At 34.9% G+C, this 23,794-nt stretch overlaps 3 protein-coding genes across 13 annotated transcripts in view; 2 read left to right on the top strand and 1 right to left on the bottom strand.

The window, feature by feature from the left end:
- The window catches only part of LOC132133653 (ankyrin repeat domain-containing protein 26-like), a 40,729-nt gene extending 34,698 nt beyond the window's left edge, over positions 1–6,031 (top strand). For 9 of the 10 annotated variants that reach the window (XM_059546540.1, XM_059546538.1, XM_059546543.1 and 6 more), the window contains 6 exons: positions 123–264; positions 425–715; positions 1,314–1,549; positions 3,195–3,435; positions 5,467–5,512; positions 5,885–6,031. In XM_059546540.1, coding sequence (XP_059402523.1) covers positions 123–264; positions 425–715; positions 1,314–1,549; positions 3,195–3,435; positions 5,467–5,512; positions 5,885–6,027 — 1,099 coding nt within the window. In that variant the 3' untranslated portion in view covers positions 6,028–6,031. Of the gene's footprint in view, positions 1–122; positions 265–424; positions 716–1,313; positions 1,550–3,194; positions 3,436–3,680; positions 3,739–5,466; positions 5,513–5,884 lie in introns of all 10 variants that reach the window. The other variant, XR_009429191.1, reaches the window with a different exon arrangement.
- A 4,811-nt stretch (positions 6,032–10,842) lies between these two features.
- Positions 10,843–17,935, top strand: LOC132133266 (haloacid dehalogenase-like hydrolase domain-containing 5). Its single transcript, XM_059546070.1, has 8 exons — positions 10,843–11,202; positions 12,174–12,392; positions 12,483–12,595; positions 15,718–15,811; positions 15,887–15,920; positions 16,001–16,175; positions 16,263–16,451; positions 17,480–17,935. Exons 1-8 carry the CDS (start codon positions 11,086–11,088, stop codon positions 17,889–17,891), a joined length of 1,353 nt encoding a protein of 450 aa, XP_059402053.1. The 5' UTR covers positions 10,843–11,085; the 3' UTR covers positions 17,892–17,935.
- Positions 17,936–19,828: 1,893 nt separating this feature from the next.
- Positions 19,829–22,426, bottom strand: LOC132133598 (ras-related protein Rab-19-like). Of its 2 annotated transcripts, none has more exons than XM_059546486.1 (4): positions 22,356–22,426; positions 21,896–22,092; positions 21,606–21,789; positions 19,829–20,110 (listed from the first exon to the last, which is right to left on the bottom strand). In XM_059546486.1, the coding sequence occupies exons 2-4, from the start codon at positions 22,088–22,090 to the stop codon at positions 19,833–19,835; spliced, it is 657 nt and encodes a 218-aa protein (XP_059402469.1). In that variant the 5' UTR covers positions 22,091–22,092; positions 22,356–22,426; the 3' UTR covers positions 19,829–19,832. The 2 variants fall into 2 exon arrangements, with proteins under 2 accessions (XP_059402469.1, XP_059402468.1); XM_059546485.1 differs by having other exon boundaries at positions 21,896–22,084.
- Positions 22,427–23,794: the final 1,368 nt, after the last annotated feature.

The following is a 23,794-nucleotide window of genomic DNA, read 5'->3' as shown; positions in this document are numbered from 1 at the left end:
TTTTGCATCTAATATATTTTATTTTATTTCAAATTTATGGGAAAAAAGCAATGGTTTTAGTTAACGATAACACTGATAAAGAATGTCTCTGATATCAGTGTATCTTACTGTGTGTGTGTCAGGTTGAAAACGCTGTTGAAGACGGCTAAGAAGCAGCTGCGTGAACAGGGCGGTGGACAGCTGGACTCTCCTCTGGGCAGCTTCAGAGCAGACATGAGCCACCGACTGGAGGCAGAGAGCGCCGTCAGCAGAATGAAGACCCGGGTACAGTCTCAGCTTTAGGCTTGCACAGACATTTGCAACAGTTTTTGTCATTTTTAAGACATTTTGTCAGATCAAAGAATGCAACCTTGATTGACTGAGTCTCTTAAGTCCTCCGTTTCTGCTTGCCTCTAATCCTGTGGTCACCCTTCCTCTGGTGCAGGTGGATGAGCTGCAGTCTCAGTACGAGCGGGAGGCATCACGCTGCTCGAGGCTGGAGGAGGTGAACAGACAGCTGAAGGAGAAGCTGTCGTCAGTGAAGAGCCTGAGCCGAAGCCACGAGCAGCTGGAGCGCAGTAAGAGGCAGCTGGAGGAGGAGGTGTCCAGTCTGCGCCGGCAGCTGGAGGCCGGTGTGATGGACCAGAGCCAGGCCGAGCAATACCGCAGGGAGACGGAGGAAAGAGCCCGACAGGAGATCCGACACAAACTAGAGGAGGTCAACCTCTTCCTGCAGGTACACGACATGCACCATAACACATTCACTTTAACCTTGTTTATTGTTCTTACATATTTGTGTGCAAAGTCCAAAGTAAACCACCAAAAATAAGTGAAAATCAAGTGAATACAAAAACGTTGTTGGCCAGTTTCGATCACATAATGTGAAAATGATATTCCTTTGCTTATTTATTTTATTTTATTTTATTTGTTTATTTTACATTACATTTCTTTAATATAAAATATTATTAAAAAAAATTTACAATAATTTTTCTTAAGTATTTTTCACTCTTCACTCTTCTTATTTAGTTTACTGTTATTTAATTATTTATATTATATATCTAAAATATATTATTTTATCAAATAATTATAATAATTGTATTTTTTATAAAGCATTAAATTTTGGTAATTTTTTTTTCATTTATTATTTTAGAATTATATATATATAATTGTAATTATTTTGTTTATTATACATTTTTAGATGCTTTATTTCACATAGGCAGCATTTTATTTTATTTATATAATTTTTGTATAATATATATTTCTAAAATATAACTTAAATATTATTCTTTTGTTTATTGTAAAAAGTTTTAGACACTTTCTGTGTGTTTTGTCAGACGCAGGCGGCGTCTCAGGAAGCTCTGGAGCAGATGAAAGCTGCTAATGAGGCCAGTCAGCGTGCTCAACTGGAGCAGCGCATCAGGGATCTGGAGGGAGAACTCAGCCGTTTACGCAGTATTCAGCAGGACAGTCTCGTTCAGAGAGACTCCAGCAACACAGAGCTGGAGCGCTACAAACAGCTGTACAGCGAAGAGCTCCGCCTCCGCAAGAGTCTGGCTGCCAAACTAGAAAGGTGAGAGGCATAATGGGAGCCTGTCCTCAGAATTATAATTAGAAATATGCCTTAACTATAATCACAGGTTAATGGCCTTTTTTTTTAGATATAACAAAAAAAATAGTGTAATGGTGATTAATGGCGGTTAATTATTTAAAAGCATATCAGGCACAGAAAATCATGATAAAGTGTATAACTGATTCTATAGGTATCACTGGCTCCCTCTGTTCTGGTTTAGGTCATATTTAACTGGTTTGTTTAAAATATTTAAATCAAGGCCATCTTCAGTAACCACTGGTGTCCCTCAGGGCTCTGTTTTGGGCCCACTGCTATTCATCTTCTATTTCTTTCCTCTTGGCCATATTCTCAGGAAATATGGTAGGGGTGCTCTGATCACGATCGGCTGATCGGTAATGCGCATCTCGTCAGTAAAGCCGGTTCCATTTTCACTGCTATGCTGATGACATCTGTCTTTAAACACTCTAGCTCTTTTCTGCCACCTTCCTTGACCAGATGTTTAGCTGAAATTAAAGATTGTCTTTCAGCTAACTTTCTAAAACCCAACAGGTCTAACTCACTGGTACAAGATCTGACTAAATCTGATTGTTTTTCTGTGGATATTCTCAGCAGGCCAGGACTCTGGGTGTCATTCTGGATATCACAGTCATTTGAGACCCACGATTATTAATATTTCCACTTGTGTAATATTAATCGTCTCCGTCCCTCTCTCACAATGAATAATACTGTTGACCATGGTTTTTAAGAAAGGCACCATTAAATAAAATGCTTTTATATAATATTATTATTATTGTTATGATTATTATTATTAAATTCACCAAGTAATACAAAAAAGTTAAATGTAAATAAATATTATTTCAAAACAAATCAAGGTGGTCCCAAACATTTTAGTTTTAGTAAGTAAAACTAAAAATAAGAATAATATGAGTCATAAAAATAAATAATGAAATATTATTTCAAAGCATATGAAGTGAGAAACACAAAATGATTAATTATAAAAATAAACAATTTTAGTAAAAATACAAATAAATTCTAAACATAAATAATAAAATTCTAAACATAAGTCATATTTTAAAACATAGATGAAGAAAAAGTATACATTTACCAAGCATAACTTAAAATTATAAATTAATAATATAAAGTATAAGTCGAAAATCAATCAATCAGTCAATCAATTTTATGTAAAGCATATCAGGGGAGGTATGGAAAATGATAAATTCAAGTAAAACTTAATAATTATAAATAAATTGCTAAAATATAAATAAAAATAGTAAAAAAAAAATTATTATTTCAGAGCAGATCAGGGAATGCGAAGAAATGGTAAAACTACCAAGTGAAGCTGAAATGAACACATACCTATAAATTAATAAAATTAAAAATAAATAGAAATCGGAAACTAGTTAGAAATAAATATTGATTAAAGCGTATTAAAGGAGGCATAGACAATTCTGTTAAACTTACAAACTAAAAACGAACACAAATAAATTATTTAAAGAATAAGCTACCCTAATTTATTATTAATAATAATTATTAACATAATTTGTTTTATAATTTTCTATCAGTAAATAATAAAAATGTGTAATTGTAGAAATGTTTACTTGATTTATTTTTTAATAACGTGTCTTTTTGCTAACACGATGTGCAGGTCGAATGAGCGGTTAGCGGAGGCCAACACTAAACTCCTGAGCGAGAGGCAGCGCAGTAAATCTCTGCTCACCAGCAGTATAGGGAACGCTGGTTTAGGGGGTCCCGCTCTGGATATGGCATCTGTGGGGGCATACGGAGCCTCTCTGGGACCCCTGAACAGAAGCCTGGGCCTCGGGACGCCTCTGCTGGGTACGGTAGGGGAATCGCAGAGCAGCCGTGTAGAGGCCTACCTGGCGAAGGTGAGCGATGCTGCATGAACCTGTGAACTTGTTCTCACTGGCTCAACATTCAACACTAACCATGTTCTAATACTTACACCCGAAAACAATCCCATGTCAGGTTGGGATTCTAAAACTAACCAACTATAATATATTTCCTCCTTCCACTATCTTTCCCTTCATAAACGTAGCTAATAACCTTCTGGTCTGTTTTTCCTGTGCCTGCTGTCTGGACTCATACCCTCTTCTGTCTCTGATATCTTCAGCTTCTAGCTCAAAAGTCTGTTTCTCACCTGTCCTCTCTGCAGCCTGATACCTGAGCAGGTGTGTAGCTGATGTGTGCAGATCTCTGACTGTCAGAACACACACACACACACACACACACACACACGCACGCACACCTGCTTTAATGTGTCTCAGTGGCTTCACACAGCTGTTTATGGGAGAAAACGTTGACTAACAAGTCATGTTGGATAGATATTTTTTAATTCTGAACAAGATTTTAATTAGATCAGAGTTTGATTGTAGACTTACAGTGGGTATAGGATGCTAACTTTGAGTGAATACAGATGGATAAAACAAAAACTGTGTCCGTCTTCATTTCATTTCAACAAAATATGATTATTTGAAAGGGAAGAAATTATTTTCTATACCCATTGTATTTGTGCATTACAGCTTCTGGTATCACTGTCGTTTTATAAAAAAATGTTTAGAAAAAAGGCAACTTTGTACAGAATTAGTTATTTAGTATCATTTATGTACTTTTATAGTATTTATGTATATTTTAGATTAACTTTTATTTTTATATTTTCAGTTTTCTTTTCAATTTGTTTAAATTTTGCTATTTTTTTTTCATTCTTTTTTTGTAATATTTCAATCTAGTTTAAATAGATTATAGTTTTAATTTTTAAGCTAAAGTTTTTAAATCATATATATATATTTATTTATTTATTTATTTATTTATTTATTTATTTATATATATATATATACTTTTCTAAAAATTGCATGTATTAAATAAGCAGTATACAACATTAAAAACATTGTTTTATGCTACACTGTCGTATATGTACCTTATTCAGTTTAATTCAGAAATCAGCTTTTAGTTGTAGGAAATAAACAACTAATTTACATTTGAATTATTTCCTGTAAAAATAAGAACTTTTGGAAGTTGGATCAGAGACCGTTCAATCATCACACTGGAAATGGAAGGAAGAGTCAAGTGCATTGCATTGTGGGATACAGTACTGAGTGCAGTGTGCTCCGGCTGTTAACTGCACGTTTTGTCATCTGGGTATTTAAATGATGCAGAAAATTGACATACTGTGTACAGCATACATATTCCTCAAGGAGCACGATGTCTGAACATTCATATTTAAATGGGATGTACTATTTATGATCAAATGTGTGATTGAATATGTTCTGCTGTTCTCAGGTCAGTAACTATTAGTCATATTTTGAATCCCTTTTCTTAATCCTTTTTGTGATAATTTCTAAGACTAATATACATGTGTAATGTTATCTGTAATCATGTAATCTGCTGCTTTTTTAATCCCCCTGCCATTCCCAACAGTCTTTATTTAATATTATACTAATCAAATTAATTATAATTCTATCATTAGCCAGGGTTACTTTACAGCTGTTTGTTCAGGCATAAAACCATTAAAAAATATCAGGTCATGTGACGCTGAAAACAGGAGTAATGGCTGCTGAAAATTCAGCTTTAACATCACAAGAATAAATTACACTTCAAAATATATTCAAATGTAAACAGCTATTTCAAATAGTAAAAATATATAACATTTTATCAGTTATTATTGTATTTTTAATCAAATAAATGCAGCCGTAAAACCCAACATTTTGAATGGTAGCAGATACTTTTACTAGCGTTTGGATCTTGACCAATCAGATGAGTCAAAGCCACGATGCGTCTGCATAGTTATGGTTATGCATTTTTATAGTATGAACACTGTGGCAATGCAAGCTAAACAATAACCTGAGCGAGTGCTAGTTTTAGGACGTTTAGATGTGTGATCTGGTTTGTTCCTGTTGCAGATGCAGACGGAGCTGGAGAAGAACATATCGAAGGAGCTGGACTACGGTGAGACATTATTATAACAGAATGTTTATGTGTTTTATGTAAGTAGTCTGATATACTGTTATTAAGATCTCACTTATTTATATTACAAGGTATGGGAATTTAATTGTTTTGCTTTGGCATTTAAAATATCATCAAATTGCATGTTTTTGATCAGTTTGGGCCAAATATGAACAAAACGCGTGCAAACTTTAAGTGTTTTCATTTTTCAGACTATACTTTTAAATGTAAGACTTTGCAGGGTTAATATGATCTTTAACTCAGAGTTACATCATAACTGGTTGGGTCTCCACTCAGTCCATTCAAAAATGAATTCTGTGTTAATTCGATGCACTCAAAAGTGATTTAATTGTCATTCTGGTGTGATTCTGGAAGGAGGAACTGCCCGCATGTCTCCTGTAGGATCGGCCTCTAGCTCCCAGAACCAGAACCTGAACCTGACCCTGGAGCAGCCGGACCCCGTCAGCAGAGCCACTCAACAATACCTTGAGGTGCTGAAGAAGAACTACATGATCTGACATGATCACCACAAAACCACTCGAGAAACACTGATGAGCCTCCCTAAAAGCTCTGTGGATTTACAAAACTGGAGTTTGTTTACTAAAGCTGGTGTTTTAAAAGTATGGTGCCTCTGTGGTCTTTAATGAATGGAACTGGTACTGTTCTCCCAAACATTTGCTGGCCATCTAAAAATGAGTTTATTTCTCTATTGGAACAGATTTGGAAAAATGTAGCATTGCATCACTTGTTATGAATGGGTGCCATCAGAATGAGAGTCCAAAAAGCTGATAAAAACCTCACAATAATCTGCAAGTAATCTCATTCTGACGGCACCCATTCACATCCATTGGTGAGCTAGCGATGCAATGCTACATTTCTCCAAATCTGATGAAGAAACACATTCATCTCTCAGATGGCCTGACAATAAGTTTATTTTCAGTTTGGGGTGAATTATTCCTTTGGTGACTAAGTCTACCTGAACATGTTTTTCAGAGTTTGTTTAACTTCTTGTACGGCTCATGCTGTAAAAACACCAGCAAGGGCCAAGGTTTCAACACTACAATCAGTTTGTGATCTTTAATCGAGTGTGACAATGCACTTTAGTGCCTCAGGAGCAAATGAACTGAGGTTTGGAGGTACATGTGAAGTGCTGCTTTCAGTGTTGTGTCTCCATTGCAAAGACTCATATGTGGGTTTTAGTTTATATGTATATATATATATATGTGTACATTCTGGCTGTTTTAATAGTCGAGGCATATTATAAAGAGTGTCACACTTGTACTGTTAATATTATTGCCAAGTAATGAAAATGGTACATTCTAGACTGTGGTGCAATATACTCAACGAATTTAAGTTTCAAACGACCAAACTCTGATTTGGAGATGTTTTTGGGAAATGAATGCTGTGCTTGAATGAGAGTATGTGACCGTGTCACCGCTTCGCTGTGCTCAGGATCAATCTTCTCATGTGTGTGAGTGAATCTCTGGAGTTGTACCAGGTCATATTTCAGATGTTGCATAAATTAATTGCTTTGTTAATCATTTTTTTATGATTTTTTATATTGTGATATTTTCCTGACAGTTAAGCACATTTTACCTCCAAACTCTCATTACTGAAATGAAAAAATGATTAAAGTGTCTGTGTGTGTGTGTATATATATATATATATATATACACACACACACACGTTAAAAAAGATATATTATATAGAAACAAATAAATGAAAAATTTGATTTATTGTTAATTACAAAAACTGCCTAACTTTTATTTGCATTATCTCAATAAATCAATGTTTTTGCATTGTGATATTTTCATTTAAACAGACAATTAAACCGATTTTACCCCACATAAGCATTGCTGGAATAATTCTTTTTTATTAAAATACAAATTAAATAAATCAGTAATAGACTCTACCATGCATTTACAATTACACACTATATATATATATATATATATACACACTCACACACACACCTTTATGGGTTAATGACTGTTGGAAGGGAAAATGTGTTCAAATGTTAATTGTGCAAAATGTTTTAAAAATTATCTTTGTTTTATGCACAATGTTGTTTTTGTGCGCGTGTGGTGAAATATGACAGCATGTTTTTAATAGTTTTCATCAGATTCATCTGTATGTTTTAGTTTTTTCGACTGAAATATGTACCGTCTTTTCCAAGCATTTCAGTCTTGTTTTGGTCTTGAAATGTCTTAGCTGTTTAAATCGAGACGTTTCATAGCTACAAAATGAACATTGGGCCTTTGTTGTGTTGTTATCGTCTCAGACCAGTGAAAAAGGGTGAATCACTTTCATTATGAATACAAAAATAAACCTTTATTTATCTAATGACTGAACACCAATAAACACTCAGTTCTGTGACAGCCGGCTCTCTTCTGAATCATTCAGAATATCTTCAGATCACAAAACCCAAAGTAATGGATGGATATCTGACTGTGAGGAACCGTGTGAGGCCCGAGCTGTTCAATGATGAGTCTTCAGGAGAAGTGCTTATCCTGCACAAAATTACTATGAAATGTACAATTATGTAATTTATATGTACAACTTATTTGCATACCCATACATCTATAATATTTATAATAACAGATATATATATATATATATATATATAAGTTATATATCGAAATATCTTATTCAGGTCAGTACTAAAGAAAAAATAACATGCAATTTACTGAAAGGTGTATGTAAACTTTTGACCCAGACTGTATATATGTAATTATTATTATTATTATTAAATATAATGAAACAATTATATGTGACCCTGGAGAAAAGTCATAAGTGTCAATTTTTTTAAATTGAGATGAATTCATCATCTGAAAGCTGAATAAATCATCTTTCCATTGGTGTATGGTTTGTTAGGAAGACAATATTTGGCCTAACTATTGCAAAAAAAAAAAAAACTCGAAATATTGAGAAAATCGTCTTTAAAGTTGTTCAAATGAAGCTTTTAGCCATTCATCAAAAATTACGTTTTTTTAATGAAAAATCGATAATTTGACACATGCAATGTATTTTTGGCTATTTCGCTAAAAAATATTCCCAAGCGACGTAAGACTGGTTTTGTGCAGATATTATTCTATTAACATTTTCTAAAATTATGCATTAGTATTTTACATAAAATGTTATCATCCTCATATTTCTTTTGGTTCTTGGCATATAATAGTTTAAACCGCTCAATTCCAGGCATTGGTGCCATTTCAAAAACATGAGTTATTTAAAAAGGAGGAAATCAGCCTGATCTCCTTCCGGTGTGTCTGTCTACTCTCGTGTCTGGGCTGCATGATGAACAGAGCGTCTTCGGACGGAGGAGGAGGAGGAGGACAGTCCTTCTCCAGCATCCAGCTCTTCTCTTGAGCTCGACTCTCAAACTTCTGAGCTTGTGAGAGAGGCTCGCTCATGTCTGATGCTCTGGGTTTGTTGAGACAGAAGGAGGGATGAACTCAGTTTTCTGTGAGGGTCGTGATTCTGTCGTGCTCGCGCTGGTGCTGGACCTGTCTCTCCTCCTGATGAATGTGTCTGCTCCTCCACCTGTGTCTGCAGAGCCTCCACCTGGACTCATACAACAACAGCAGACATTCAACACAAGCCAAGCTATTTATTATTTAAAATTAGCACATGCTTATTAAATTAAATGTTTATTCTGCACACACACACAAACTAAATAAAAGCAAACTATATGTATACCTACTCAACTATATTTATATAATATTTACATATTTTTTACATTTATAACTAAATAATGAAATATTTATATTACATAAAAATGTAAATATATAGATATTTAAAATATATAAAAAAATTATATAATTATATTTAATTTAAAAGCTTTTTACTCTGCAAAACAAATATGAAAAAAAAAAATATATATATATATATATATATATTCATATATATTTATATACATATATATATATTCATAATATTTATACAGATATTTCACATTTTATATATAATTCTTTGAGCAGGATGTTTTTATTCAATATGTGTTTGGTGATTGATTTTGTGTTAAGCATTAAAATACATTTAATAAAGTTATTCGTTTATACATTTATTAATATAAACTAACATTTAAAAGATTGAGGTTAGTACGACTTTTTTATGAAATTAATAATTTTATTCAACAAGAATGCATTAAATTGATCAGAAGTGAGAGTAAAGTCATGTATAGTGTTCCAAAAGATTTATATTTCAAATAAATTCTGTTCTTTTCAACATCAAAGAATCCTGAAAAGAAAAGTATCAATGCATCACAGATTAATATTATAAAGTATAAAGCTTTATAATATTAATAATAAAATGTAATATTAAACTGTTTTTAACACTTATAATAATCAGAAATGTTTCTTGAGCAGCAAATCAGCATATTATCATGATTTCTGTAGATCATGTGACACTGAAGACTGGAGGAATGATGCTGAAAATACAGCGGAGCATCACAGGAATAAATTACAGTTTAAGATATATTCAAATAGAAAACAGTTATTTTAAATTATAATAATATTTCACAATATTATTGATTTTACAGCAGTTTTGATCAAATAAATGCAGCCTTGGTTACCATAAGAGTCACACACACACACACACACACACACACCCATTAAACTACAACAATTTAGTCACTAGTAACTAAATATGAAACGTTTACGACTGACACAAACACAGAGGAAGAGAAACTTAAAAGTGTGTCCTTTACGATTTCAGACATTAAATAGTGTTATTATTACCATTACAAATAATATTCATGAAAATATATTTTATAAAATCTTAAAATAGTAATAATTTCGATTAGTATTATTTCAATTAATATTTCACTTATTTGCATTTATCAGAAATATAGAAGAAAAAAAACGTAATCTTGTAAAATATTACTGCCATTTAAAATTACAGGTTTATATTTTAATATACTTTTAAAATATAATTTGACATATATGGGATATTTTAAATATAAATGATATTCATCTTTTCTGCTCTTTTGAGGGAGGAGAATCGCAGGGTATGGCATGAAACTAAAAAAGACTTTAATGTGATGCACTCAAAATACATATAATATGTATTTTGTGTATATATATATACTCTAGCTCTCTCATTTCAGTCGCTTTATTCATTCATCAAACTGTCAGGCGTGCAGTAAATAACTAAACAACAGTTATCCGGCTACATCTGCCACTTCCACTGTTTTTCTTTCACTTATAATAATATTCTCGTGATAATTTAAATGTGTATGTTATAGTTAACTTCTGCGCGCGTGCTCGCTTTTAAAACACGCCTGTTAGAAACCGGAAGTCTGTTTATTGTAGCGCGTGCTGCCTGCGTCGCGTTTGCGCAGCATTAACGCAGCCTGACGTCAGCTTCCAGCAGCAGGCGCCTGTCAGTTCTACACTATTTTCTGCTGACACACTTCGCTCTGGGATTGATTTAGATAAGAGTGGCCTTTAGAGCTAGAAAAACATGTTTGACAGCTGCTGGTAGCATGCGAGCTAATGGTTAGCAGTGCAGGAGGAGTCATGCTCTGGTCAAAGTAGAAACGCTGTATTGTTTCATCTTCTATTTCGAGGGAAAACATGGCAGTGGTGTTTTCCCGCTTGAGTATGTTTAGAATCGGGTGGAGAGGCGTGAGATTGAGCAGGAAAGTCACTAATGCAGCTGCTTCTGCGCAGACGCAGCGCCGCTACAGCACAGTGAGTACACGCTCATTATTGTTATTCATAATTCAGCCTTCAGTTATAAAAAATAATAATAATAAGCCATCAAACAACCCCTAGACCACAGCAAAACGAGTAATGTTATGGGCAAACAGGCTTGTGTGCTTGTTTTGTTTCCATAAGTTTTGATTCAGAATCTGGCTGTGTTTCAAAACGTAGTGAGCTGCCTATCTAGACAGCATTCTCGGTCCAAAGATGAACATATTATATTATATTATATTATAATCAAGTGTGTGTATGTGTGTTTGTATATATATATATATATATATAATGTTGTACATTTTTATATATTATATGGCTATATAATTGTATTTTCTAAAATCTAAAATTAAATAGTGTGTATGTATATATAATTTTATTATATATATAAAATTTATAATTATATTATTAACTAATTTTAGATGTAATATTTAATTGTAAATTTATATTTATATATATATATATATATATATATATTATAATTATTATTCTATTACAATTTTCTTATTTTAGATGTAGCCTAATATTTTGTATCATATTAATCATTTTCATTATAAAATATTATTTAGATGTATATTTTTTCATATATATATATATATATATATATATATATATATATATATATATATATATATATATTAATATATATATTCTCAAAAATGTTTCACAAAAACTGTAATATTTTTAAAAAAGCCTCTCAAGGTTTCACTTTCGTTTAGCAGGAAATGAGATAAGAGTCTAAAGGCGGGAATAAAACAGTGTCATTAGGGGGCGGTGTGTGGCCTCATGGTTCAGTTTGGGCCTGAACTGATCTGTAACTTGAAGGTTGTAGGTTCAGATCCCGACTGAAACGATCACCATTGTGACCTTAATCGAGACATTGAACCTCTTGAAAAACTGAGGTTGATCGAGGAGTCCAGTTGGTCACTTTGGATAAAATTGTGTGCTTGTACAAACTTTGTTTTGAGGATGTGTGTGAAGGGGATCGCAGCTTGTTTGGGCTTCTCTTTGACATCGACGGGGTGCTGGTTCGTGGACGGACGCTGATCCCTGCAGCCAAACAGTGCTTCAAGAACCTGGTGGACAGTGATGGAAAATACAAGGTCCCTGTGGTGTTTGTGACGAATGCGGGAAACTCTCTCCGAGAAACCAAAGCCGAGCAGCTGAGTCATCTTCTGGAGGTCGAGGTGAGACCTTAATATTCACACCCTGTCGGTAACGTGAGATGTTTGCATGAGTCTGAGATTGAGACAGGACAGTTTGATCTCTCCACACAGGTGTCAGCAGACCAGGTGGTGCTATCCCACAGTCCTCTGCGGGTTTTCACTCAGTTCCATGAGCTGTGTGTGCTGGTGTCCGGACAGGGACCCGTCGTGGAAGTCGCACACAAGTATCCTTCTTTACCTTGACCTTAATGACTATACTTGGTTAAGAGTTATAAATAATTACAATTATAAAAATTTCATATTATATTATAATAATTAATTACAATATATTTAAAATAATGTATTATTTATAATAATTATTGTTATTTATTACTATTAAAATACTTTAATAATTACAACTATTTTTTGTTTTTTATTTAGCATATTTATAATTACTATAGTTGGGTTATAATTATTAGTATTATATATATATATAACCCGAATTCCGGAAAAGTTGGGACGTTTTTTAAATTTTAATAAAATGAAAACTAAAAGACTTTCAAATCACATGAGCCAATATTTTATTCACAATAGAACATAGATAACATAGCAAATGTTTAAACTGAGGAAGTTTACAATTTTATGCACAAAATGAGCTCATTTCAATTTTGATTTCTGCTACAGGTCTCAAAATAGTTGGGACGGGGCATGTTTACCATGGTGTAGCATCTCCTTTTCTTTTCAAAACAGTTTGAAGACGTCTGGGCATTGAGGCTATGAGTTGCTGGAGTTTTGCTGTTGGAATTTGGTCCCATTCTTGCCTTATATAGATTTCCAGCTGCTGAAGAGTTCGTGGTCGTCTTTGACGTATTTTTCGTTTAATGATGCGCCAAATGTTCTCTATAGGTGAAAGATCTGGACTGCAGGCAGGCCAGGTTAGCACCCGGACTCTTCTACGGCGAAGCCATGCTGTTGTTATAGCTGCAGTATGTGGTTTTGCATTGTCCTGCTGAAATAAACAAGGCCTTCCCTGAAATAGACGTTGTTTGGAGGGAAGCATATGTTGCTCTAAAACCTTTATATACCTTTCAGCATTCACAGAGCCTTCCAAAACATGCAAGCTGCCCATACCGTATGCACTTATGCACCCCCATACCATCAGAGATGCTGGCTTTTGAACTGAACACTGATAACATGCTGGAAGGTCTCCCTCCTCTTTAGCCCGGAGGACACGGCGTCCGTGATTTCCAACAAGAATGTCAAATTTGGACTCGTCTGACCATAAAACACTATTCCACTTTGAAATAGTCCATTTTAAATGAGCCTTGGCCCACAGGACACGACGGCGCTTCTGGACCATGTTCACATATGGCTTCCTTTTTGCATGATAGAGCTTTAGTTGGCATCTGCTGATGGCACGGCGGATTGTGTTTACCGACAGTGGTTTCTGAAAGTATTCCTGGGCCCATTTAGTAATGTCATTGACACAATCATGCCGATGAGTGATGCAGTGTCGTCTGAGAGCCCGAAGACCACGGGCATCCAATAAAGGTCTCCGGCCTTGTCCCTTACGCACAGAGATTTCTCCAGTTTCTCTGAATCTTTTGATGATGTTATGCACTGTAGATGATGAGATTTGCAAAGCCTTTGCAATTTGACGTTGAGGAACATTGTTTTTAAAGTTTTCCACAATTTTTTACGCAGTCTTTCACAGATTGGAGAGCCTCTGCCCATCTTTACTTCTGAGAGACTCTGCTTCTCTAAGACAAAGCTTTTATAGTTAATCATGTTACAGACCTGATATCAATTAACTTAATTAATCACTAGATGTTCTCCCAGCTGAATCTTTTCAAAACTGCTTGCTTTTTTAGCCATTTGTTGCCCCCGTGCCAACTTTTTTGAGACCTGTAGCAGGCATTAAATTTTAAATGAGCTAATTAAGTGGATAAAAGTGTAAAATTTCTCAGTTTAAACATTTGCTACGTTATCTATGTTCTATTGTGAATAAAATATTGGCTCATGTGATTTGAGATTCCTTTAGTTTTCATTTTATTAAAATTTAAAAAACGTCCCAACTTTTCCGGAATTCGGGTTGTATAAATAAATATAAATATATATATATATATATATATATATATATATATATATATATATATAATTATTGCAATAAAATATATACTTTAATAATATAATGAATATGTACTATACTATAATAGTTAATTTAATAAATAATACAATTTAAATAAATAAAATATAATTTAATTGATTAAAATATCATTAAATTACATTTGTAAATTATAATACATTTATAATAAATTGTATTTCATAATACATTTCTGTCAGGACTTGAAAACGAAAAAAAAAAATCGGTTCACTCAAAGCAGAATTGATATTTTTAACATTTCTGTTCTGCGTTCCTCTGATATTATTACTGTTCCGAAACCAGTTCGGGTGGAAGAAAAACCGGTTAATAACGTTATTTTTATATATATATAAAGTATAGTGTTTTCTTTACTCAAAAAGAAAAAATGTAGATTCAGCCAATACAGCATTATCTTCTTCTCTAGATTTTGGCCAAATGTAAGATACTTAAAAAAAAAAAAAAGCATGTGGACACGTAACAACTTAGTTTTGTGTCAGAACTTTTAAACTTTCATTCATAAATTCACCCCGTCTGTTTTTGCGAAACGATTGAATCGCGGAATCCAGTCAAAAATAGAACTTGCTGTATAAAGCAGAACGTCACGGAATTTGGCTATTTTTGAATGAATACATCTACATTTGGGCTGTAAAATGAATCAAATATCGATATGGACTAGTGTATATGAATATTAAAGTTAAAAGAGACTACAATTGTTCTACGTGTCTCTGGGAATGAGCGCTCAATATGTGCATTTTTGTCATTCAGATACACACGATGTTCGCAGTGTTTTCCCCCACGCCGACCCCGCCCTCGCCACGCCCCCAGCTATGACTAGATGCCGACTGTATGAGCGGACATTTCACTCATTGGCTTCAGCACATTTGCATATGCTGTACTGCTGGAATTCCTGATTGGTTGACAGCAAATTTTAAATATTAAATGGAACGATAAAATAACGTTATTAACCGGTTAAAATTTGATTTCGTTTCTGTTTCTGGTTCTGTTTCTGTCAAAATTTCGTTCGTTTCCGGTTTTCGTTTTCGTACCTTGAACCGGTTCAGAGCCCTGATTAAATATAAAGTATATATACTATAATAAAAAATTTTTTTTAATGTATGTATATATGTGTGTGTGTGTGTGTGTGTGTGTGTGTGTGTGTGTGTGTGTGTGTGTGTGTAATTTCATTTGTTTGTTTTTAGTTGTCCTTGACCAAATAAACTCCAGTGTAGGTTTCAAGAACGTCGTGACCATTGACATGTTAAGGGAAGCCAATCCTCTCCTGGATGTAGTGGATCACAACCGCAGACCCAAAGACATGGTGAGTAGAAACAATGATAGTCAAATATATCCTAATCTCAACCTTTGACTATATATCGCACTTAATATTCCCCAGAATCCCCCATCTAAGGATTTGCCACCAATAAATGGTAAGTTTCGTTCCACTGGAGTCACGTTCTGTTCTTGAGATCTGTGTCTATACTCATCTGCCTTTACGGTCACTTTATAGCCATCGTCCTGTTCGGTGAGCCTGTCAGGTGGGAGACCAACATACAGCTGATCACTGATGTGCTCTTGACCAATGGGAGGCCAGGAAACCCTGTGACATCACTGCATTACCCACACATGCCTGTGCTGGCCTGCAACATGGATCTCCTGTGGATGGCTGAAGCCAAAAACCCTCGGTCTGGATGATTTGTTTTTATTATTTTTTTTATTAAATATAGCATTAAATGACACATCAACTAGGACTGATGTTTGTTTTCCTTTAGATTCGGTCATGGCATGTTCCTCGTGTGTCTGGAGAGCATCTATAAGAAGATAACAGGCTGTGAGCTGAAGTACGAGGCTCTGATCGGGAAGCCCAGTGTTGTGACTTACAACTATGCTGAGCTTCTCATTAGAAAACAGGCCGAGCAACTGGGCTGGACCCGACCGGTCGAGAGACTTTACGCCATTGGGTGAGCCATCCACATCTTGTTTTGAAGACTGAACGGTCACATTTTATTAACCTTTGAAGTTCAATCCATAGCATACACTACCGGACATAAGTTTGGACTAATTATGTTTTTAAAAGAAGTCTCTAATGTTCACCAGGGCTGCATTTATTTGAAGAAAAATACAGTAAAAACAGCAATATTGTGAAATATTATTACAATTTAAGATAACCGTTTTCTATGTGAATATATATTAAACTGTAATTTATTTTTGTGATGCAAAGTTGAATTTTCAGCATCATACCTCCAGTCTTCAGTGTCACATGATCTTCGCATGATTTGCTGCTTAAGAAGCATCTCTGATTATTATAAGTTTTAGAAGCTGCCTTATAGTCTTGTGGAAACAAATATACATTTATTTTGTGATTCTTCGATGAATTAGAATAGTTAAGAAGAACATAATATATTTAAAACCGTCACCTTTGATCAATTTATTGCATCCTTGTTGTATAAACATATTAATGTCCTCCTGCTAACCCTAAACTTTTGAATGAAAATGAATCACCGTTTCCACAAAAATATGCAGCAGCACAACAGTTTCCAACATCCATAATAATCGGAAATGGCTCTTGAGCAGCAAATCAGTATATTATCATGATTTCCGAAGATCATGTGACACTGAAGACTGGAGGAATGATGCTGTTCAAATAAAACAGATATTTTACATTGTAATAATATTTCACAATGTTACTGTTTTACACATTTTTCATCACCTTGGTGAACAGAAAACACTATTTCAGAAACATAAAATCACTTATTTAAAGGGATAGTTCACCCAAAAATGAAAATAACTCGCGCTCTAATGCAATCATAACCCATTATAAAGCATGACTTAGCCTGGAAATGATTCAGTACGTCTCTGATTGTATTCATCTGAAAGATGCATGTCGTATACACATAGGATGGCGTAGTAATTTTCAGTTTTCAGGTGAACTATCCCTTTAGACTTTTGAGCATTCGGGATGTTTGATGCATGTGTATTTCTCTCACAGTGATAACCCAATGGCTGATATTTACGGTGCAAACCTTTACAACCGCTACCTCAAAGCGATGCATCGCACCCGTGCACAGGTGCATGCGCAGGGCGGCTCGAGCAGCCAGGTGACCGGAGACCTGCAGTGTGAAGCGTCCGACGATGCCAAGCACTCAGGACGGGTGATAGTGGGAGGCTCGTTCGATCACCGTCTGCCCGAAGGCTGCAGCTCCATCCTGGTCTGCACGGGCGTCTATAACCACCAGGACTTGCCCTCCGACCCGGAGCAGACGGTCACAGAGCAGCAGATATTCCACGGTCACCGGGACTTCTGCTTCGACCCCAGCCTGACCCAGCCTTCCTTTGTGGTCAATGACGTTCAGGATGGAGTGAAGCTGGTCTTCCAGCTGGAGGGATGGCCACTGCAGTAAATCATCGTTTATTAAGCCATATCTACATCATGACTTGTCAAAACGAAATCTATCCCGATTATAATTCCTGTCTACACAGGAAGTGTCCAATGCGTCTACAGAGTTGTTTTTTATTTGTGACCTCAGACCACAAAACCAGTCGTAAGGGTTAATTTTTCTAAATTGAGATATTTAAATTTAGAAGAAAGCTGAATAAATATGCTTTCCATTGATGCATGGTTTTTAAGGATCGGACAATATTTGGCTTAAAAATCTGACATCTGAAGTTCTTAGCAATGCATATTAAAATAAACAATTATTTGATACATTTACATGAGTAAAATTACACTGTATCTTTATGGAACATGATATCCTAATGATTTTTGGCATAAAAGAAAATGTATAGCAATATATTGCTACAAATATAACCGTGCTACTTAAAACTGCTTTTGTGTTCCAGGGTCACATTACATTTTTACATACAGCTATTTGAGCCTTTTTATTTGTCCTGTCAGTCTAAAATGATTTTACACTTATGTTAGCTGATTGCATTGAATTTGATTTGTTAAATACTCTAGGATGTATTATTTTTAGTCACTTGCCCTTGCCTTGTAAGGGTGTGGTAATGTTTGCAAAGATTTGGCAAAAAGGTGCATTATCTTTTGTCAATAATGTAACGATGCATGAAGCACATATCGCAACAGCTAAAAATAGACTTTTATATAACTGCATAAACATATTCACTGAGGCCCATTTCTGCTTTACAGTTGCTACTTTTTTGCTCATAATTGCGACTTTATATTTCTCAGTGTGATCGTGTCTAACAATACTACTTCTCTTATTTCTTCAACAATTGTGTAATTTCATAGAAATGTCACAGACCAAAAAAGTCCATTAACTATTCAAGCTCATTTCTGCTTTAGATAAGAAAGGCGACTTTGTATCCCACATTTGCTACTTTGTTGCTACTTTCAACGAATTGTGTTTTTATGCAGTTACATAAAACATAAATTGTTGTGCAAGTTTTATTAAAATACAGTTTTTCATCCATTTTACTGCTACTGAAGTTTGCTGTCGTTGGTGTTTAAGATGATTCGCTTTGACACGACCTCAAGTCAGTTAACGGTGTTCTCTGAAATATTTGCCATTAAAAGTTCACATACGCCTCAGTTAGTTTGAGTAATTCTGAACACTTAGATTTGCTGTAAAACACTGTACCACTTAAGTGCTGTTCACACTTGTTTTTTAATTGTCTTGTGTACACAAGTCCGGTGTTTTGGGCATCATGTCAAATTGTATTTTCAGATGTAATTCAAGGTGAAGATAGTTCAACTTTTACATTTGCAATTGTTCTTTCTATCTGTTTTTCTGTGTGAACGGATCATAGGACAACGCTGTTCTGTGATCTCTTTAATAGCCTATATTCTTTAGTTTTACGAAAGAACAAGATACTGTACATGTATTTGACAGTTTTTAACATGTTAAGCATTTTATTGTACTCTACACAACCTACTGTTGAATAAACGTCCCATAAGAGGTAAACCATAATATTGTACTTGTGTATACAGAGTTCATTCATTTAATGCAATTGTACATTTTCTGAGATATCTGATTTGTTTTTAACTCCACGTCCACCATGTTGCATGGGATGCTTAAAACATGGCTGTAAAAATATGATATTGGTAAAACAGATCTAGCAAATGATCCAGTGCATATTTGTGTTTGCTGATTTAGGATCATTAAGCATCAAATGTTTATATTAACAACGTGTTTTACAGCGTTGAGAAATATAGCCAATCACAGACATATCTGTTGAGCTTCTGGAACTCGGTGGCCAATCAGAGCAGTCGGAATCCACTCAACGGAGTTTTTCAGTGCTGAGTTCCTTTCAACGAATCCTTATAGTCTAGACACGGTGTAAATATCTTTGTGAGATCTTTTAATTTGACGACCATTTGTCAGTCAGCAGTCACATGACCGCTTCTCCAGGTGTTCTCCTTCATCTATTGGATGAGAGTCTGAGTGCAGGTAAACAGTCGGTGAATCTGATTGGCTGTCCTGAGGGACTGTTCCTCCGTACTGTGCTATGAGTTCTCGTGCCATCAGTTCGAACGCCTCCTCGATGTTGTGATGCTGTTTGGCAGAGGTCTCGAGCGCTGCCAGCGCACCTGTGCGCTCCGCTAGCGTACACGCATCCTCAAACAACACCTGCCTCTGTGCCTCCAGGTCACACTTATTACCTGCAGGGCGTAAAAATATATCAGGAATATCTAGTTTATTTGCTACTAAAGTTCTGAAAGCAACTATCTTAAGTAGCTTTCAAAGATTTGACGCAAATAATCGGTATCATTCTCCATTATAGATCTGCCAAAACTGGGGTTTGAGAGTTAATAAGCTAATAATAATCACATACACAAGACTAAAGGGATGACAGGATAATGTGGAGACTCAATGGGGAATGGGTTCAACATGCAGCTGGGATTGCTTGCCAGTTCAGTGCTGTCGGACTGAATGGGCGTCTTGAGATGCCACACCTCTGAGGTGAAAGGATGATCTCGGCAAAGGAGAAGTGCTCACTAACACAGATTTAGACAGATTTGTGAGCAATATTTGAGAGAAATATGCCTTTTTTGTACATAGAAAAAGTCTTAGATCTCTGAGTTCAGCTCATGAAAAATGGGGGCAAAAACAAAAGTGTTGCGTTTATCATTTTGTTCAGTGTATATATCCTCAAAATATATTTTTTTAAATATGTAGAAGCTAATATATACAGTACAGACCAAAAGTTTGGAAACATTACTATTTTTAATGTTTTTGAAAGAAGTTTCTTCTGCTCATCAAGCCTGCATTTATTTGATCAAAAATACAGAAAAAACAGTAATATTGTGAAATATTATTTCAACTTAAAATAATAGTTTTCTATTTGAATATACTTAAAAAAAAAAATTTATTCCTGTGATGCAAAGCTGAATTTTCAGCATCATTCCTCCAGCCTTCAGTGTCACATGTAACATCAGTCTATCACATGATCATTTAGAAATCATTCTAATATTCTGATTGATTATGAGTGTTGGAAACAGTTCTGCTGTCTCATATATTTGATCAATAAAAGGTTAAAAAGAACTGCATTTATTCAAAATAAAATAACAATTCTAATAATATATATTCTAATAATATATTTTCTTTTCTATCACTTTTTATCAATTTAACACATCCTTGCTGAATAAAAGTATTGATTTTATTTGAAAAAAAGAAAGAAAAAAAATTACTGACCCCAAATTAGTGACCAGTAGTGTATATTGTTATTACAAAATATTTATATTTTAAAAACATAGCTTCTTTTTTTTTTTTTTTTTTACTTTTTATTCATCAAAGTATCCTAAAAAAGTATCACATGTTCTGAAAAAATATTAAGCAGCAGAACTGTTTCCAACTTTGATAATGAATCATCATATTAGAATGATTTCTAAAGGATCATGTGATAATGATCCTAAAAATTCAGCTTTGCATCACAGAAATAAATAATAATTTAAAGTATAATACATTTATGTATATATTGTAAATTCAATATGTTAAATACTTGCATATTAATTATTATATTTAATTAATATTAATCAATAATATAAATACTGGTCTCATAAAAATTTAATACAATTTTATTTTTGAAATTAATTTAATATAATTAATTAATATGTCAGCTGACTGCCAAAACAGTGTGGTACTCGCAGCTCTGACCTATCAGAACGAAGACGACGTTGGCGGCTCCATACTGCTCCACACCATGGATCCAGTGCGGCAGAGACTCGAAGGTGGCTCGTCGGGTCAGATCGTATGCAATCATGGCCCCGTGAGCGCTTCGGTAGTGACTCTGTGTGATGGTGCGGAAACGCTCCTGTCCCGCTGTGTCCCAGACCTGCATCTGATCTCAAGAACATCACACAGATCCATAGAATAGTTCTTTACTGAATTTAAAGGTCCCCAAAGAAACGCTAAAACTCAGAAAAATCAGAAATCTGACTCCTCACCTTCACTCTCTTCCCATCGATGTCTATCGTGCGAACGGTGAAGTCCACTCCAATAGTGTTGTGTTGGCTGTCACTGAAGAGCCCAGACTTGAAGCTGTGGATCACGCAGGTCTTTCCCACATTACTGTCACCAATCAGGATGATCTTGAACAGAAAGTCACAGCTGTCTCCATCGTCCTGCCCTGTGGACTGCATTTCTGCAATAAATACTTGTGGATTGCGACCTACAGACCACGAAATGATTCATTCACGGCACAAATGTCACAGTTCCAGTGTTATTTTCACCGTATCTGCAATCTTTTCTGCAAGCTAGCACTAAAACTAACGTGTTAAGAAATCTCCATACTGCATAAAAACAAAGTGAGTCGACCTCGTCACAAAGCTTTAACTCAACACTCATGTCCTTTGGTTTCTGTGAAACACTCAAACGTCAAATGCCAACAGACACACCCCTGTCTACCTGCGTCTTGAGGCGAGACGTCCAGTCGCCTGCCCACCTGCACCACTGCATCTCTGGGAACTGCAGTTTGTTTACAGATATTGCAGTCTATTGGAAAAGAAAAACATGCATATTGAAAGTTTTACATAATATGAGAAAGCCTGTTTGTTATCTCTGTCCTAAACCACCTTAAGCTTATACTAATGTAAAAACATATGCACTTTAGAAAGCACAAGACTACAAATCAAAAGCAAAGCAGCGCTGCTGTCTTGAGAGATGACCTTTGCTCAGCAGAACAGGATATAAACACATAACTCACTCAAGTGTATGCCATCTGGCCATCTCTATTACCGGTCATAACAAATGATCAGTCTGTCACATCCTTGACTAGTCGCACATTATAAACTAGTCTTCTACACTACAGAAAGAATATTTAGTGGCACTTACAGTGTCTCTGCTCCAGTGTGTTTATGAGAATGTGAAGGGATCGTCAGTATTGTGCGTGAACTGTGAATGCACACACACCCTCACCCACACACACTCACACACACACACATGCTCACGCCGGACAATGCACTGATCTGTGTGAGGGATGCGTCTGGCTCTCGGCCCGGTCCAGAGGTCAGAGGTCTTCGTGTCTGGTCACAAGTTGACTCGGGGAAATGCAGATAAGCTAGTTAATGACTCCTCCTGTTCGACTCAGAAACAGTCTTTTGTTAAACTACACCACGGCAGTCTACTGTACATGAGTGCAAACACTGACTGCTTTGAAAAGCATGCACATCAAAATGTACATGTGGAACGACACTAATTTATTTGTCACATTTTTTAAATGAAACATGAGTATTTGCTCCCAAAAAATTAAAAAATAAAAATAAAATAAAAGGTCGTAATGTGTGTTGGTTTGTGGGTGTTAAAGTCAATTTTTTTATTTTTCTATACATTTATAAAATGTATTTTTAGTAAAACTTGCATTTAAAATAATTATTTTATTTGTACATGGGTCAAAGACATTAATATGTCCACATCAAAAGAAATTAGTGATTTTATGTCCATGAAGCACATTAAATGTTAGTAAAGTGTCTACTTTTAAGGTTTCAAATAAGTTTGTGGCGAATAAAATGTCAAAATGTGGGTGAAATAATGTAACATTGTCATTCAGTGTAACACAATATTTATGTAAAAATTAAAAATTAATTAAAAATTCAAACAACATGCTTATTCTGACTTGTACATATAAAATATATAAAATAATAAGAAAGCATACTACATTTTATTGTTTTAAACGAGTAAAAAAAAGTTCTTGCTCGTAAATGGGCAAAGCCTGGGATAGTGGCAAATTTAAAAAAAATTACTAATAAACTAATTTGTATTTGGACTGAGTAATTAGTCTTTTAATAAGTCATAAACTGATTTTAGTTGTAAATATGCCTGTCAAGATTGTTACACTGAATAACATT

This window comes from Carassius carassius, chromosome 50, assembly GCF_963082965.1.
Source record: "Carassius carassius chromosome 50, fCarCar2.1, whole genome shotgun sequence".
Taxonomy (NCBI): Eukaryota; Metazoa; Chordata; class Actinopteri; order Cypriniformes; family Cyprinidae; genus Carassius; species Carassius carassius.
Note: the sequence above shows the minus strand (reverse complement) of the source record. Positions and strands in the feature narration are given on the sequence as shown.

What these genes read in the sequence shown, in the direction of transcription:
- LOC132133598 (XM_059546485.1), bottom strand. Translation starts at nt 22,406, where the DNA reads ATGCAGTGGTGCAGGTGGGCAGGCGACTGGACGTCTCGCCTCAAGACG. An exon ending in CGTCTCGCCTCAAGACGCAG is followed by an intron (nt 22,085 to 22,355) that starts GTAGACAGGGGT and finishes GCAGAAATGCAG; the next exon opens with TCCACAGGGCAGGACGATGG. An exon ending in CGTCGTCTTCGTTCTGATAG is followed by an intron (nt 20,111 to 21,605) that starts GTCAGAGCTGCG and finishes TACGCCCTGCAG; the next exon opens with GTAATAAGTGTGACCTGGAG.
- LOC132133266 (XM_059546070.1), top strand. Translation starts at nt 11,086, where the DNA reads ATGGCAGTGGTGTTTTCCCGCTTGAGTATGTTTAGAATCGGGTGGAGA. An exon ending in ACCGCAGACCCAAAGACATG is followed by an intron (nt 15,812 to 15,886) that starts GTGAGTAGAAAC and finishes AATATTCCCCAG; the next exon opens with AATCCCCCATCTAAGGATTT. An exon ending in GAGAGACTTTACGCCATTGG is followed by an intron (nt 16,452 to 17,479) that starts GTGAGCCATCCA and finishes TTTCTCTCACAG; the next exon opens with TGATAACCCAATGGCTGATA.